Source organism: Mytilus trossulus, chromosome 1 (assembly GCF_036588685.1).
Source record: "Mytilus trossulus isolate FHL-02 chromosome 1, PNRI_Mtr1.1.1.hap1, whole genome shotgun sequence".
Lineage (NCBI taxonomy): Eukaryota > Metazoa > Mollusca > Bivalvia > Mytilida > Mytilidae > Mytilus > Mytilus trossulus.
Genome location: NC_086373.1, coordinates 33001834 through 33021031, shown reverse-complemented (window position 1 = coordinate 33021031; position 19198 = coordinate 33001834). Strand labels below are relative to the sequence as shown.

Below are 19198 nucleotides of genomic sequence, written 5' to 3'. Positions count from 1 at the left end.
GTTTTATTCATACTAGATTATAATTTATGACAAAAAATATTTTATTATGTATGGCCTACAAGGTGTTGAATTTCTATAGTCTACTTACAGTACATTTTAATTTTAAAATTCTATCAAGTTTCTGTTTTGATCATGTCCGTTTCTATGTCAAATGTGACCACCTTGAAAAAATATAATTAGTAAGCGGATTGTATCGTCATCTTTTGTGGATCCCCAAAACAAACATAGTTTCAGGTGAGGGTGAAGGTTGGCACCTGTTAAAATATTTAAACCCGCTGTACTTGTTTGCACCTGTCAAAATTCAAAAACCTGTTGTTCAGTGGTTGTCGTTTGTTGATGTGGTTCGAGCATGGTGAATAAACAATAGGCACTCATTTTCATCTAATTCAACTGAAATGTTGGATTTATGGATTCTCTCTCTGGCAGAATATGCACATCTAGTCTTCGAACACTGATTTGCTTCGTTTAAGCAACCAGCAATTAATCAATCGTTTTTAAAGTTCGTACTATTACCTTGAATAAACGCAACAGTAGTATACCGCTGTTCGAAAGTTAAAAGTTTTTCTTTTTATTTGCATAATATATATTCAAAATGCATTTACTAGTTATTCAAAATGCATTTACTAGTTATTCAAAATGAATCTACTAGTTTTCGAGGTTGAGCAACGCCTTATTTCAATCACGAATCACTGGAATATTTTTAGATTCATTCAAATAATGCCACATAGGGATGACAAGTAAACTAACTACCTAATTAAAGTATTGAACAAAGTTACATAAAGGTGTACAAAGAAGTAAAAGATTATTTTTTGTTATTTTTTTTTTGTAGACCTAGGAGCTAACATTTAAAAGTCTTACTTCTTTAGCTGCAATATCAACAGACGTTTTTCTCGTTCAACCTACATAGCGAATTTAATTCATAGTCATAGTAGATAATGCAACCAATTTAAATCGGACGATTTTTTTAAAGTTTATTTATTTATTTAGAACTTGATCAAGTGTTTGAACAAATAGAAGTTTTCGTTTAAAAATTGATTGAATTTTATAGAAAGTATAAGGATGAATTGATTGAATGTCCCAGTTGTTTTATATTTTAAAAAAGAGGTAAACACTCTGTTTCATTCAATTTGTACTTTGAAAAGAAACAAGAAACATGAATTAAAGTTAGAATATACCTAGACATCACATTCTGTATTTACAAAACGATATCTATTTAGTGATAACATCATCCACGTAAAGTGACCGTGAGTATACTGATAAAGTTAACGTTATCTTTAAATTTTAAGTGTAATATCAATTTTAAAGATTGATAAAAAACATTGGTCAATTTTGCTTTAAAACGTAGGTTTAAATAGTCCAGGTCAGAAAACAAAAGACAGCTCTGTGAGCATCACAACAAAAGAGGTCTTACCAGAAGAGCATAACATCCTAACATCCTATTTTTTTTTTTCGGGAATGTTGTTTGCTGAGCCCGAAAATTTAGTTTCGTTTTGGTAAAACTTATCTATCCTTCAAATAAACTTGTTCTAAAAGTTGCTGCTCACAAGTAATGGGATATCTATTTCGCAGATGGCGACAGATATTTAACAATTATCATAATTAAATCCTCATATCCCCGAATGTGACCTACCGAATTAGACTTATCAAATAGTTTGAAATTGTACTTACATGGGCAATACGACAGGTGCCACGTGGAGCTGGATCTGATGACTCTTCCAGAGCACATGATATCATCCCTTGTTCTTGGTTGGGTTCGTGTTGCTCAGTCTTTAATTTTCTATGTTGTGTTTTGTGTACTGTTGGTCTTTTTTCTTGTTTTTAGTCATCGCGTTGTCAATGTATTTTCGTCTCTCTTTTGCCATTTCAACACTGTAATTACATCTTTGAATATTGTTTTATCAATTTGAATATTGATTTTTTCATCAGTAAGTTAAAATCAAACACATGCACACACTTCTGGTCGCCTAATAGGACTATTGTGGTTTTGTACTCGAAATTCCATTTTGTACGGACACAAGTGAGTTTTGTTCAACAAAACTGAGTTCAGTTTAACAAAATTTGGAGCATACCACAAATTTAAATTTTGTGATACAAAGTTATCTTTCAGTGGACAAAAGTTACCTTTTGTCATGACAAAATTCATTTTTGTAACACAAACTTTACTTTTATTATACCTAATTTGAAAATTGGGCGACAAATGACAATTTAGTATGCAAATTAGTTTAGTTTGGATTCTGTGAACTAATTTGAATACAAAACTGAGATTTGTCACAAAATTCAATTTTGTGTTTATTTTTGTGCAGACAAAATTGAGTTTTGTTAAACAGAAGTGAAAATTTAACACAAAATTCAATTTTGTGCCACAAAAGTCACAATAGTTATCAAAGGTACCAGAATTGTAATTTAATACGCTAGACGCTCGTTTCGTATACATAAGGATCATCAGTGACGCTCAGATCAAAATAGTTATAAAGCCAAACAAATACAAAGTTAAAGAGCATTGAGGACCCAAAATTCCAAAAAAGTCGTGTCAAATACGGCTAAGGTTATCTATTCCTGGTATAAGAAGTCAATTTTATCTACACAAAAATAAAGACGAAATTCAATTTTGTGACACAAAATTGACTTTTGTTTATTAATTTCCATATCAGGTAACAAAAGACAATTTGTATGCAAATAAGTTTATATTTGCATACCTGTTTGACAAAATTGAATGTCAAATTTTGTCATGAAAAAAAAGAATTTTGTCTTAAAAAAATGAATTTTGCCATTACAAAATTGAAGTTCTCATAAAATAAGTCTGTATCACATAGTTTTGTACGACAAAAATGATTTTGTTATGACAGAATTGAATTTTGTGCATACAAAATTAATTTTGATTACAAAAAGTCCCATTCGGCGCACCGTACATACGTGGTACTTGATGTTGAATTTGTACTGATTGATATTTTAGTTTAGTTTTTCATGTCTTGTTATCGGCTTTGGTCTTTACTTAGTAACTTTTAGTGGTGAGATGTATACACAGCTGCCACGTACGGTATGTGTTTTCGTACGAAGTTTTCTGCTCTATGTCAAAAACCAGGCGAAAGATACCAGAGGGACATTCATTTTGACAACACTATGACAAAAAAAGAAAAATACACAATTGTACACAAAAACCAACATAATGACTAAAGACTAAGCAACACGACCCATACAAAAATGGGGTAATCTCAGGTGCTCCGGAAGGGTAAACTGTTCCTGATCCAAATGTGGCACCCGTCGCGTTGTGTATATTAGTACAAACCTGGTTAAAAGCATATTTCGGCCATACTCGATATTTATAGTTTGTTCTTATGTTGTTTTGTTACACAATGTCCCAGGTTAGGGAAAAGGTTCGACGCCATATCTAAAACAATAATCTTGATGGTAAACGTGAAGTTAAAGATTTGTGATATCCTTCACCCAAAAATGTCTGTTTTTTTACAGATCTAATTAAAATGGTACAAAACGGAGAGAACAATTTGTTCTCATAGGAATACAGAGAACAACTCGTTCAGCAAAGATAGACAATATTTCAAATACAAAATCGAGCATTTTGATAAATGCTAGTTTCAGTCCACTTTTTGTTAGAAAAAGAGCGTTTTTAACACTATAAGATTAGAATTAATTTAACAAATGTTAAAACCCATACACAATATATCATTTCAAAAACAATAATTGAAAACAGAACAGATGTACTGATTCTAAGAAACGGGAACATAGTTACGCACACCATTTAGTGATTTTCAAATAACACCTTTTTGGGAGGTCTGATACAACAAATATTTATGTTTTATGTGTTATTAGATAGTTACTGAATGTTCAATATCTTTTAAAATTTGTAAAAGTTGAAGACCATGCCGATTGAAGTAGTTAGAAAAAATGCATGCAGTACAATAGGTGAAGCACCTCATTGGGACGAAGATTCGCAGTTCTTATTTTTTGTCGACATCTGCGCTAATAGTGTACACAGATGGAACGCTGTCACTGGTGTGGAACAGAAAATTGTTCTAGGTACTATTTATCTTATTTATTTAGTCGTATGGCTTTTTATCTTACATTATCCATTTTGGCCTTAAATACAGTCTCCGGTAAACGTATGGAATGTTTTATTTTAGGAATATGTGTTGTATGTGCCATTTCATGTATTTGATATTATGCCGTAATGTCAATATTTATAATTCAGGATATCGTTTTTCATTTGTTTTATATTTGTTGTATTGGGTTTTAGACTTTCAATAATTTGGCATTCAACATCTGTTGCAGTAAATTTGGTACCGTTAATGTCATTATAATGAAGCATTTTCTGTAAATTTGTCAGAATCTTGTTTTGATCAAACGTACTCTTGCATAATTTTTCCACATGTTTTTGAAATCCACGAGGCTCTATGATTAATTTCTCGCTATAAATTGTATTCATTATATTTGAGATAACACCGTCGGATTCGTTGTTCCATGGGCGAAAGGAGGTGTTATTGTTGGTCTTGGAAAGACTCTCACACATTTGGATTGGAACACAGAGAAGACTACCATATTACATGAAGTTGATAATGGACTTGACAACAGATTCAATGATGGCAAATGTGATCCGCGTGGTAGGATATGGGCAGGTTGGTTAAACGAAATATGTACAAAATAGTATGCTTTGATAACATGACATAGTTTTTAAAAACTTGGGATACCATTTAAACGTTTCAGAAAAGTATATCCTTGATTAAAGGATCTGATTTCTTTACCGGGTTTGGCTATACTTTTGGATTTAACGATTGTCTACCCTCGAGCATTACTGAGGAGACTTATCATACAATTACTCTTGAGACAATTGTAAAAGAAGGGCGAAAGATACCTGAGGAACAGTCAAACTCATAAATCGCAAATAAACTGACAACGCCATAGCTAAAAAATAAAAAGACAAACAGACAAATAATGGTACACAAGACACAACATGGAAAACTTAAGACTAAGCAACACGAACCCCTTCAAAAACTTGGGTTGATCTCAGGTGCTCCGGAAGGGTAACCAGATCCTGCTCCACATGTGGCACCCATTGTGTTGCTCATGATATTACAAACCCGCTAACTAGTCGAATTCGGTAGGTCACATTCCTGGTAAAATAGGAAGTGGATTTTAGATACGACATAAGCAACATATCCGATATAATCTGTTAAACGCTTATTCTATAACGTCTAACCAATCCGTGATGGCGTCCGTAAAATTTACGAAGGGATGATTTCAACTTTAGCATTTGGAACTCTTGGTGTAATAGCTTCCTTGTGAGCAGCAACCCTCAACCAAGGAAATCATGATGGAAATACAAGCCCGGGAATATCGTATAAATTAGGAGATATATACACCGTATGCAGGCGCTGCTAGAATGTTGCTACATAGAAATGGAAAGTTCACAATTGGGAAGCTGAACTCATCTCTTTTGTCGTAAAGTTTTGTTATCAAACGACCCTCAAGTCAATTCCAAGATGTAAGTCAAGATATGCGACAGACTTAACTGTATCTGATGTATCCTCTATAGATCGATGGAATAGATGCGTTAGACATAGTCACCAATTTGGAACTATTAAGTGAGAGACCATCATCTATATAGCGGAAAGTAAAGATAAATGATATTGCTAACTACTTATCTTTCTTCCTAAGAAGTTCCTGTTTGAAGTCAACATCATACCGGTAATAATAAAGAAACAAGTCGGCAAGAAGATGGGCACAATTGGGTCCTTTTGGAATGCCGACAGTCTGTTGAAAAACACGTCCTTCAAACGTAACAAATATGTTGTCAATCAAACATCTTGATAATGTCAGTTTCAGAGATTTTTTGTTTAATTAAGAGTGATTCGTTTTAAAGTAGTATTCATCCTCCCCGAGACAAAATACTTTCTACGTTCGCCATTCTATTTCTATGAAACAAAGCAATACCAACTCTTTCAATTTGTCTTTTAGTTTGGAATTTATAATACTTGTGTAAAGTGAAGAAATATCAAAAGTTTTAATACTAGTGCTATTGCAAGCTGAGGGAGTCTTAGGTTTTATGTACTCTAAAATATCTTTGGATTTCTCGCCATCTCTAGAATAGGCAGTTTCACATTGACTTTGCAGCCCGGCTATGATTGCTGATAAAATAGATGTTAATTATTAAAGAGGTTTCGTGGAGCACTGGGAAGACCTAACAATATACCGTTGTTTGTGAGACAAAATGGATATCAATTTCAATAATATGCTCCACCTCTTCCTTAAATATTTGGTACAGTTCTTTTGGAAATTATTTTGAGAATTTTATAAATGCGAATAATGCGACTGAGTGACTATCGTTATAATAATAACTCGCATATAAACTGTATATAGTTTTCATTACATCGCAAAATTAATCCTTTTAAACAAGTTTGTCATTTCCAATTTTAGAAAAGGCAATAAAAGAACGCAATAGTTTCTAAATCGACAGAATTTAACATTGACGATTTATGTTTTAGGCACAATGGGTAACGGAAAAGATCTGGCACTAATACCAAAGGAAAGGGGATCATTGTATTCTCTAGATACGGATGGGACAATTAAAAAGCACGTCGAAAATGTTACTATTTCCAACGGACTAGCATGGTCACCTGATAACAAGGCTATGTACTATATTGATTCTGTACCAGGAATTGTATATGCTTTTGACTATGATATTGACAGCGGGACAATCTGTAGGTAACTATGATTCACAAATGTCATAACTTTGCGTGAACTTAAATATTTTTTTTTTGTTGTTGTTGCAAATAAAATAATTGCATTGCACAGTTAAAAAAGTCTTCCATAATATATTGGCATAAGATCACCATCTATACTCTTATTGATATGTGAGTCTTTAAATGATACCGACCTTGATATTGAAAAGGATGAGTAATAAGATTATTATATTCCTATCAACCACGTGTAAAACGTAATACGTCTCTTTTAAAAATGTAGGTAGGCAAAGACCCATAGCTGAATTTGAGAAAGGTCCATTTGGATCACCATTTCCAGACGGGATGACAATCGACACTGATGGCATGTTATGGATAGCATGTTTCTTTGGTGGAAGGGTGATGAGAATGGATCCTAAAACAGGTATGCTATTTCTAATGACTCCTTTTAAGATTGAACTGATCGTTTTAGCACGTAGACTAACTTCTTTTGGAATATGGAAAAGAATGACCAACGTAAGACTTGACTAGTTATACAAGAAATCGAGGATAGCATAGAGCATTCATAGTCATGTCAAAATGAGTCATTAAAATTACGTGTATGTTTACCAGATGTGAATAATTTTGACTCAAATGAAGCAAAAACAAAAATACACAGGGTAGGAAACATTTTTATATGAAAATATAGCACTGCAAGATCACATAATTTTTACATTCAGATATAGTGATGATGTTTCTTCCATTAACAATCTAAACTGTTTTGATTGGATTCCGTTTATATATTCCCCAGAACTAGAAATTGAAGAAACAACAGACACGGCTTTTTTAAACTGATGCCTCAAATTTTACCCCTAGTTTTGGTGGGGTTCGTGTTGTTTATTCTTTATTCTAATATGACGTCCTTATTACGCTTTGTAAACAAAGCCGTGTTCGAATGCGCATAAAAAGTATGTTTGACACATGCGCACGAACTTACTGTGTATATAAACGTTATTTACATCGTTATCCTTTAAAATGTCTACATTTAAGCAGCAGGAATTAACTTTTATTATATATTTTTTATAAAACAACATATAATTACCCTGCTTGTAGTTTTTACACTTATCAAATATGAAATGTAATGCACAGACTCCTCGGGAAAAAAACCGTGAAAAGCTTGAACATTTTTACGGTATTTTCGTACGCTTCGACCTATAAAATTACTGTTTATGTCCTATTAGAATCGAAATAATTCCTTTGTGTCATGCTCTAAGCTCATTTTAACAAGGGTAGGCATTATATTTGACCACATTTTACACCTCGCTAAGTGTAAAATATCGACAAATATAATGCCTACCCATGTTAAAATGAGCATAGAGAATGACACGAAGGAATTATGTCTTAAGTTTTCTATGTTGTGTCATGTGTACTATTGTTTTTCTGTTTGTCTTTTCATTTGTGGCTATGGCGTTGTCAGTTTGTTTTAGATTTATGAGTTTGACTGTCCCTTTGGTATCTTTCGTCCCTCTTTTTACGCGGTCATCTCAATATAAGAAACAATGACAAACGAGATTATCAATTTGCCCTACCTTAGTAGCAAAAAGTAAAATCACAAAAATACTCCGAGGAAAATTCAATCGTAAAGTCCCACCTTAGTATTTACATACCAATTTACCTGCATATGGGATATATGTTTCCCAACTTGTTCGGTATTCAAAGCTGCACTGATATTGTAAAACGTTACCAGTGTGTGAGTAGAAAGTTGGTCAACCGGGGGTATGTTAAAGAACATCTCGTCCTTTTTCTAAAAAGAGTCATTCGGAAGGTGCCAAGACCTTGTTAGTAAATATTCCGTACAAATTTCATAAACAATACACGATGGTTTTGAAGTATTGACTCTTGGTACCTTCGTTGTTTATCATCTTAATAATGTGTTATAGTATTCTTTTCTTGTTATGAATATTTCTTTCACTGTTTAGTCTGTTTTTGAATGATATCCATTTGTCGTGGCTCTGTACTTACAGTACATCCCGTCATAGTGGTATTGTGTTATGTTCAATATTTGTATTATTGTCTTTCATTTTTGGTAATGGCCTTTTTATGTTTCGTTGTTTCATAATTATGACGTGGCTCTGTACTTAAACATTCCGTCATCGTGTCATTGTGCTATGGTAAAGGAGAAGGTTCAGTAAGACCCCTTATTGGTCCCAAAATATAGCAGTTTTACGAAATTGTTTAAATGTAAACTTTTAGTTATTTTTTGGAAAGTAGAATGCCCCTGCTACATAAATATGGGCTGTTTTTGGCATAAAAATGCACATATATCGGGTACTAGCAACATAAAGTCATGCTAAATTATTGAAATCTTCATAATTTCAGCATTTTAGTTAAATTTTGGACGGTTTCCGTCTAAAATGAAAGTGCCGCATTCGTGTTCATTCTTGATATTGAAATGTAAGTTGTGTTTAGTGATTATACATAACGTATATAAAGGTCGAGGATGAACACGGATGACAGTTTTTGGCATATTTGATAGATTTTTCATATTTAAGCTAGAATCGGAGCGTTTTTTTATGAGTGAATCAGTTAAAATATTTAACAAATAATTGGATCAATTGAAATAGACATTTAAGTGTTTAAAAAGTGTCCAAAATCTTTTGTCGTTGAATTTGAAATTTGAAGCCAAAACCGTCCCTTACCACCTACTCCTTTTTGTATTCCTGTCTTTCATTTTTGCTATGTGCTTTGACTATATGCCTTTTTGTGTTTCTTTGTGACATATTTGGTTGATTTTATAGTAATTAAGATTGAGACATAGTGTTGACAGTTGAACCCCTATTTTATTCATTATGCCTGTTTGTTTTGTTCACACGTCGTTGTCAATATAATGCTATTTTATGAGACTGTCATACATGTGAAAGGTTTAACTAGCTTTAAAACCAGATTTAATCCATCACTTTCTACAAAAGAAAATGCCTGTACGAAGTCACGAGTATGAAAGTTGTTGATGTGTTTGAGCATTTGAATTTTCCATTCGATTACGGAATTTTTGTTTTGAATTTTCTTCGGAATTCGACATTTTTTTATTTTCTAATTTTGACTAGCTAACCTTTTTTAAATCATCTTTATTTCAGTAATATGAGCTATTATAATTGATTTCATTTGTGTGTGCATATTTTATTTTTTTTCTAATCAGAAAGACGCACATTTATTTAGAAAAATTGTAAATATAAGAATTGAATGCTGTAGTATTGTTTTCTTTAAGTTGTACAAAGTTCTACAAATGAAAGAAAGTGACCATCAAACTTTAAAGAAGCGCGGAATTATATACACCTTTCATAACACAAAAAATTGTGAAACAAAAAGACGGACAGTTCTAAGCATTTGAATACGTAATTAAACATCTTGTGAATGAACTGTTTATCAGCAATGATATCACCAAACTTGCTAAAACAGTTGTACATGTGTATCAAAGGTATTACCAACAACATTTCCCCATCGCTGTCCCCCTTTAAATTAGGTTTCAGACGTTATGTTACAATTATCAATTTTGTACATCATTTGATATTGTAGTGTATTGTATTTTCAGTAAATTTGTTACCACTGAAACAGAAACTATTATCGCGGAAACAGAAACTCAAAGCAATCTTTAACTGTGTTGTTTTATCCATGTAAGTCGTACTGACATGGTCGATGTTTTAAAAGTTTTAATTAGAAATATATCACCCTTTTAGAAAGCTTTCATTCGAATGGAATTAGCAAAACACAGGTAAGGGTGGTACAAAGGACAGTCTTGCTTTTTTAGCCCATGGAACCCAAAGGGCGTCAACTGTAATTGATGTATAGAAACTTTAAATTGCAAGAATAATAATTATCAAAAATCTGAAAATACGTCAACATGACTTGAATTGTGAGATAACTCTTGTGTACATTTTGCCTGTTAATTATGGTTATACCTTAAATTGGCAAATGTTGAAGACGAGGTGAGATATTGATTACCATAAAATAGAAAATAGAAATGGGTAATGTGTTAAAGAGATAACAATTCAAACAAAGAGTAGAAAACAGACAAAGGCCACCATAGAGTCTTTAACACAGCTTTAAAAATCCGCACCCGAAGGCGAGCTTCAGCTGGCACTAAAACAAAAATATATACTAGTAAAGTGACGTTATACCTAACTTCAAAACATAAAATGAACTCAAATTAGAAACCATACAACTTACAAGACTAACAAAGGACATAGGCTAATGACTTGGGAAAGACGCAAAAACGCGACGGGTTTTAACATGTAAAGTGAGAACTCATCCTTCCCCTATACATCTAGCGAATGTAGAAAAACAAACACACATCAATACGCACAATAAAATCAGTTGTAATAAGTCTCCAAGTCCGATGTAAGAAAAGGTAACATAAGAAACTGAGCAAAATGACAATGATGCATACATTGCCTAGCGAAGATGGAGTCATATCAGATCACTACCAATTTATGTAGGGCGTCGTGTTGCTCTGTCATTCATTTTCTGTGAAGACATTCAATTTATCGTTTGTCAATAATAAACCTGAAATTGACAGTGTAAAAAAGAGTGTAATGGGTACAACCAGAAATTATTTCGCACAACAGATTAATAACTGACTTATGAAATAAGTTTTGCTTCTGATCTGTAAAAATATCATAAATGCAGGGATATAACTTTAAGCACGTGATTAAAAACAATCAAAATCCGGCATGCATTATGCAAATAAGCGATGCACACAGAACAAATTTATTGTGGTTTATACTAAGATTGGACAACTTTTACAAAAGTGATTTTATACTACTTATATTTACAGGTTGAAAGTGTACATAAGTGGTTTATATAACCTGGAGAAAATTTCATGGAAACTACGAGTTCAATCGTTTACAATTTTTGTAGACGAAGAACATTCATTTATCCATTCACTGTATATTTATAAAGATATATTGTACCATCAGTCGACTTTTTATTTAATCATAACTGCACTGAAATTTTTAGCTTATGGTTATGAGGAAGATGATTATTTCTTCTCTAATGTTAAAGGGGCACTGGCTACCAAATTCATGTTCATCGATTTGACTCAAATTCTCATATTTAATTTATAACAATAGTAAACATTTTTCAAAACTATCAAAAGTATAAAATTAACAATTTACAGGACATGGTCTCAATAAGATGTAGCTTTGTTTCGTGTGAATTTTAGTAAAGACGCCATCTAATTAACTATAGAGTTGACCTTCTTTGACCAAATAAGCGATGTAAACATCAACATAGATATAAATAGATTAAGCAAGTCGTGCGATTGGATTTTTATAGGTCTGTAAATTTTCGTATTATAGATTTACAATTAATGTTTATCGTGGTTTTTACCTTCATAAGAATGATTTTGTATGGATCGACTCAGTTAATCAAATTATTTACCTTAGTTTCACTTTCAATGTTGACATTTTTTCCTTTAAATAACCGTACACGGACAATGCATGCTTTATTCTGTCTCTTTCTACGGGGTTGAATTGGAGTTCGCATGAATACGGATTTAATGATGTCGAATTCTTCACTTGCAAGTGAATAATTCAGTCTCAATGTTTATTTGCTTAATTTGTCAAAATTGAACCATTTTAGCCGATTAAAGCAAATTATTATTTTACGTTCATTAATTATTACACAATTTTTTTATATATCCCGTAGCTAGTGCCCCTTTAAAAATGTTAAAAATTTAAAAAAAAAAAAAAGATGTGGTTTGAGTGCCAATGAGACAACTGTCCACAAGAGACCAAAATGACACATACAACTTTAGGTCACCGTACGGCCTTCAACAATAAGCAAAGCCCATACCGTATGGTCAGCTATTAAGGCCCCGATATGACAACGTAAAACAATTGAAACGAGAAAATTAACGGCCTTATTTATATAAAAACAAATGAACGAAAAACAAATATGTAACACATGAAAAAACGACAACACTGAATTACAGGCTTCTGACTTGGGACAGGCACATACATAAATAATGTGACGGGGTTGAACATGTTAGTGGGATCCCTACCCTCCCCTAACCTGGGACAGTGGTATAACAGTACAACATAAAAAATGTTTAATCAAAATGCGTATTTGGTAAATTGAGATTTTCAATTAAGTATAAGTATCTAATCTTTTTTTCAAATGAAAATGAAAATGGACTTCGAATAACGTCTTCAACGGGTTAAATATTGAATTCTGATGCTTAACAGAAACTTATATATGAAATATATTTACCATAGATCCAAAAATAGTTCATTAATTCAGGTGTTTTCCTTAATATGAATGCTTGCGCATTTATTTTAGAAAAAACACAAATATTATTCACCAGCTTTAAATATAAAGATACAATTTTATTCCGAGTTCTGATAGAAACACATTACTATAAATATTCAGTATGCAAATCATATTTCTTGGTTCTGTTTTGGTCTAATTAAAGAAACAGCCCAGTCTCTTATACGACTATTTGATTTAAAAAATTAAATAACACAATATCCGAACTCCAAGGAACATTCAAATCGGAAAGTCCCCTACCGAATGGCAAATTCAAACGCTTAAACACATTAGACGAAAGAAAAACAATAGTCATATTTCTGACTTGGTACATGGTTTATAGCTACCTCTCACTTATATGATAGTCGCATACAATTTTATTATATTAACAAAGATGTGTAGAAAGCAAAAAAGTTAAAATGTTAAAACAGGGGAACAGCAAGCAGTCAATATTCCTTTACTAGTGTAATCACTATAAAAAAAAAAATATGTCAACAAAGAAAAAAAAATGGCACATAAACAAAACACATAAGTACAAATGAAAGACAAGAATACAAAAAAATAAACATAGCACAATAATACTATTGCAGGATGGAAAAGAACCTTGCCAAAAGAATCTCATCAAATATGGACTAAAATAGTTATCAAAGGTACCAGGATTTTAATTTAATACGCCAGACGCGCGTTTCGTCTACTTTAGACTCATCAGTGACGCTAAACTCGAAATATTTATAAAACATTGGGGACCCAAAATTCCCAAAAGTTGTACCAAATTCGACTACGTTAATCTACTCCTGGGATAAGAAAATCCTTAATTTTTCGATAGTTTTGTAAACAGGAAATTTATAAAAATTACCATATTATTGATATTCATGTCCACACCGAAGTGCTGTCTACTGGGCTGTCTAGGCTTGTAATTTACCACCAAAAAAATAAATCAATAAACACTGACTTTAACAGTTGACATGATAAACAAAGTCAGGACTGTGAATCTATACTTCAAGACCATCATGCATTATCTATGAAGTTCATACGGAATATATGTCAATAAGGTCTTGGTGTCTTCCAATGAACTTTTAAGAAAAAGGACGAGACGTTCTCTGCCAATCAAGGTTTGTCAACAATCTGCTCAGACACTGGTTACTTTTAATAATGTCGCGTCCGCAGCTGAATATCGTATGAATTGGGAAATGTGTGTCATATATGGATGTATATCCTATCTGCAGGTGAATATTGGTATATTTCAACAAAGGTTGAGGAAATTGGTAATTTCAAATAAATAAAATAACGAATAAAGATAAAAAGGACAGATAAATGTGTTTACTAAAGCCTCGGTCACACCTTACCGGATAACACGAACGGACGCCTAATGGATGAAAATAAAAAGTTGTCTGTTGACAAAATTGTTATCCGTTGGGAGTCCGTTGATGTACTGACCAAATAAATCAGACGTGTAACGGATGCATAACGGACACACACCGGATATGCAACGTACGATAAACGGACACGAACCGGACAGAACGGATTTCGAATGTACATCCAACGGACGAGTGCCGCTTAAAACGGACACATAACGGAAGCGTACCGGATAAAACGGATAAACAAGATATACGGAAAAATCAAATACGACAATAATAATAAATGTAAATCGCATAAATATTCAAAATGTTTCTGGTTTTGGTTTGTTCTTCAAAATTCCGTCAAAGGACAGTGTCTGGCCTAAATAAGAACTGATTGATTGTGAAGACGTGCCTATACTCTAAGATCGATTATGAATAATAAGAATTCATGAACCTTAAGAAATCTGACATACCAAAATTGGCATTTCTGACGCAAAATTTTCAATTGGCATTTATCCGTTGCAGATCCTTTCATCTTCCGTTCTATCCGTTATACGTCTGGTAGAAGTCCATTGGTGAATTTATCTTCCAGACCTCCAACGGATGTATAACGGACACTTGACGGATACAAAACAGACACGAAACGGACGAGTATCGTACTAAACGTACGCCTAACGGACGTTCAACGGACATTTTATCCGTTGGACGTCCGTTCAAAGTTTTGAACATGCTCAAAATTTTCCACCAGACAGAACAGACGTCGACGGATAAAACGTACGATTAACAGACATGCAACGGGTATGGACGGACGTCTAACGGAAAACACAGACGTCTATCGGACATGAACGGATTGAAAAAAAATATCCGTTAGGCGTCCGTTTGAGCTATCCGGTAAGGTGTGACCGAGGCTTATTGATTTGAACAATCTTCACGCGAATTCGTATAAACTGCAACTTAAAATAAATTTTCATCACAATCCCTTCCTTAAACGCTATATACTTAATTGTGAATAAAAGTTGAAAGATTACGGATTGAAGGATCCAAACTATCTCAGTATCTGGATTTGCACATCTATAATAAAGATGTGCCATCTGTTAGTCGGTATGATATAAAAACGACGAATCAACAAATTTAACTTTACTTAACTAATATAGGACAGTAGTGTTGATAAAAAAAAGTGCACCATTACAGACCCTTTTTATTTTCCACATATATTAATATTACTTTAAGGTAGCACGAAATCACATTAACATTTATGATGCAACAAAATGAGGTCAAGGTAAGATAAACCGAGCGAGAAATATAAACCTTTATTACAATAATTCCATACACAGAATATATATAATCTACTCCTTAGAGTTAAAAAAAAAAAACGGATCAAAAACACAAAAATTTAACAATGAGCAATGAACAATGGAAATGTGGTCAAGGTCAAATAAAAAATGGGAGACAGACACGAACATCGTAAAATAATTCCATACACCAAATAACGTAACCTGTTACACAGTATTAGAAAAAAGTACAAAACACGAAAATTTAACGTTGAGTAATAAACCTTGAAAATAAGTTTAAGGTCCAATTTAACGGATATGTACATCGTAAACTATTTTCATACACAAAATATGATTGACCTTTTGTTTTTTCAATTTCAAACAAAATTTGGCAAACTGACATTGATATTCATATGCTGCAGATATGATCTTTCAATTGATTTAAACGAGGTCTGCAGCTGGCATGTCAGTTCCTGCTAGTAGAGCTTTGTTAATGTATGTATCATTGTTCTTTTTTTACCTATTCTTTTTTTTTACCACAGAATTTTAGAAATGAGGTCAAGTTCAGATGACACCTGCCAGTTGGACATGTACATCTAATAATAATTACATAAATCAAATCTAGTAGACCTATTGTTTATATTATCTGAGATATGGACTCGATCACGAAAACTTAACCTTGATCGCTGATACATAAAATTAGACGAGGTCAAGTGAAAACAGTCAGACGTCATGAGTGTCTTACAAGGTACACACATACTTAATATATTCATCCTATAATCATGATAAGAGAAAAACTTACATTAAAAAATCTTAACTTTTTTTTTAAGTAGTCACTGAACCCTGAAAATTATGTCAAGGACAATGGACATATGACAGACGGGAACTTCGTACCATAAGGCATATATGTACATCATCAGAATCATCAAAGTCTTCTAACTTCTGAAATATAAAGCTTTTAAGAAGTTAGCTAACGCCACCGCCGCTGCTGCTGGATCACTATCCATATGTCCAACTTTCTGCTACAGAAGTTGCAGGCTCGATCGACAAATATACAAGTAGTTTTATAGTAAAAAAAAATAGGAAGGGTTCAAACAAAAACTTTTTGAAAAAACTGTGCACCTTATTATTAATATGACTGTTCCAGAAGACAAAACAAATACTAAAATCAGGCTAAAAATAAAGCGTGTGTATTTAAATTCAGTCACGGGTGAGTACTAGTTTATTTTAATAAGCCTTTGAAAAGACAACACTTGGATATATCAAAACTTCCTTGTTTGGTTTGGTTGTCAAGCTACAGCGATTCAACATGGCGCATGGAAACTATTCCGATATTGAATCAAAATGTGGGATTTGTTTGTCTCCGTACACAGAACCGCGGCTCTTGGACTGTTTCCACTCATTTTGCACACCGTGTCTCGAAAAACTGGATGTTCATGATAACTACTTGACTTGTCCGTTATGTAGGACAAATATTTCTATACCAGAAAAAGGGGTAAGTGGCTTAAAATCTTATCCTTTCAACGTTGAACCATCTAACAGTGGCAATGAAATAACGGACATATGCGAATTATGTTCGGAAGAGAATTTTGTGGTAGCTAAATGTCTAGACTGTAGGATAAACTTATGCTTGAACTGTCGCGACTACCACAAAAAACTGAAAACGTCACTGAATCACTCGATTGAGAATTTGAAGGAAGATCGATTGAACGAACACGATAAAGATTCATTAAACGAATGCGAGGAACATAGAAAAGTGTTGACCGTATTTTGTAAACCATGTAATTTATTGTTGTGTAGCGAGTGTTCAGAAAAGGCACATGGTTTACACGATATCCAGAACCTTACACTGCTGATTGAGACTAGGAAGAAAACTCTTCTGGCTAGAACAGCAAGCTTGAAATCGAGAATATCGGTTCTTGGAACAACTACAGAGTTAGTTAAACAAGAAGAAAATAACTATTACAAACACCTTAACATAGTGAAAAAGGATATTATAGCACATACTTCAAGCATGAAGGAAGTATTTTGTAATACCGTTGATGTATTGACGAACAAAAGTTTGACTACAATAGAAAATATTAAAAAGAAAGATGTTAAAGTAATTGATATTTACTTGAATGAGATAGAAACAGAACAATTGTCATTGGCTGGTCTTATCAAGACATCGGAGGATTTCATTACCAGATCTCCAGTGAAACAGTTCATGGAGGAATTTTTTACCGTCGGGAGTCAACTCGATAGAGTCCTAAATAAAACTGTGAATCCTTTGACTTTGCATAAGTTACAATACAACTGTGAGCCATTCACTGAAGCTACCGTTGAAAAATTGCTTGGAAAGGTTAATACTTCTTCGGAAGTAAATGTTATAACACCTGTATATACACCATTGCCTATTCCTGAACTGTTCTCGAAGGTAGAAAATGTACACAACTTTCAGCTTGCACAAAACATTAAAGATATTGTTTCCGCTAATAACGACAATATGTGGATATTCTTTGAGAATTCAGTTGGTCTATATAATCGTGATGGGACTATGCGTTCTACGTATGCGCCACCAAACGAAAGCAGCAGAATGCTTAGAAAGTCACCAGATGAAGTTTGGTTCTGGACTGGACAGTCTGCACAGAAGAGGGTTAACACGAAATATGAAGAAGGGTTTAAAGTTCCATTTCAAAACGGATTGGTTGGTTGTTTCGTGCAAAATGGGAATTTGCTTGTGTATAATCAAGAGGAAAAGGTGTTCTTTGAAGTATCCGAACTAGAAGGTGTTCAAAACAAATTTGAAATCACGGATCAACAAAATAAACTGAAGATCACCCACATTTTTACAAGTACAGATATGATGTCAGAAAATAAAAATTCAAATCTTGTTATGACATTCCGCAATAGTACAATTGTAATTATCGATAAGCATGGAATAATTCTGGACACATTTACACGATCCAATGCAAGATTCCGAGGTTTAACTGTTGATAATTACGGACATATTTTAGTAGCGGACTGCAAAAATTATGTAATTGATATTTTGTCAGAAAATGGTGTTTTTCTGCGAAACTTGCCGTCTCAAATAATAAATGGAAATTTTAAGGAAGATAATCCTATCGCTATTGATAAATGTGGATTTTTGTGGGTGTTTGACAATAGACAAACTATGAAAATTTTTTCATACCATTAAAATGATTGTGCTTTTGTGAATCATGTTATCATTGCTTTTATAAGCACCAGCTGTATAAAAAATCAGAACAAACAGGATGAAGAGGGTACGGTTTAAAAAAAGACGTTCTACAATGAATTCGATTTACAATTTCACCTTTAAAGCCGTTTGTCTTACCTCCAATAATTATCCTAGGAATATCATTGGTTAAAAGCTCATAATAGGACTTAATTCTATATAACGTTAAATATTAGATGGGACTCCAGAAATTGAATCTTAAAAATAATTTAAAATCAGTGTTGTATAGGGGACATCATTCTCCAAATTTATGGATAAATAAGAATCATTTGTTTGACTTGTTCATCGATTTTTTTTTTCAAATCTTGACAGCGTTAAAAAAACTTTGATAATCATGTAAGATAGAAAACATACTTCTCTAATAAATAAAATTAATAA

At 33.0% G+C, this 19198-nt stretch overlaps 2 protein-coding genes across 2 annotated transcripts; both read left to right on the top strand.

Moving 5' to 3' along the window:
* The first annotated feature begins 3873 nt into the window (after window positions 1-3873).
* On the top strand, window positions 3874-7446 carry LOC134712779 (regucalcin-like). The gene is made up of 5 exons (XM_063574676.1): window positions 3874-4035; window positions 4452-4631; window positions 6498-6717; window positions 6980-7116; window positions 7412-7446. The coding sequence occupies exons 1-5, from the start codon at window positions 3879-3881 to the stop codon at window positions 7444-7446; spliced, it is 729 nt and encodes a 242-aa protein (XP_063430746.1). The 5' UTR covers window positions 3874-3878.
* Window positions 7447-16894: 9448 nt separating this feature from the next.
* Window positions 16895-18763, top strand: LOC134712701 (E3 ubiquitin-protein ligase TRIM45-like). The gene has a single exon (XM_063574554.1). The coding sequence runs from the start codon at window positions 16895-16897 to the stop codon at window positions 18761-18763; it is 1869 nt and encodes a 622-aa protein (XP_063430624.1).
* The last annotated feature ends 435 nt before the right edge of the window (window positions 18764-19198 follow it).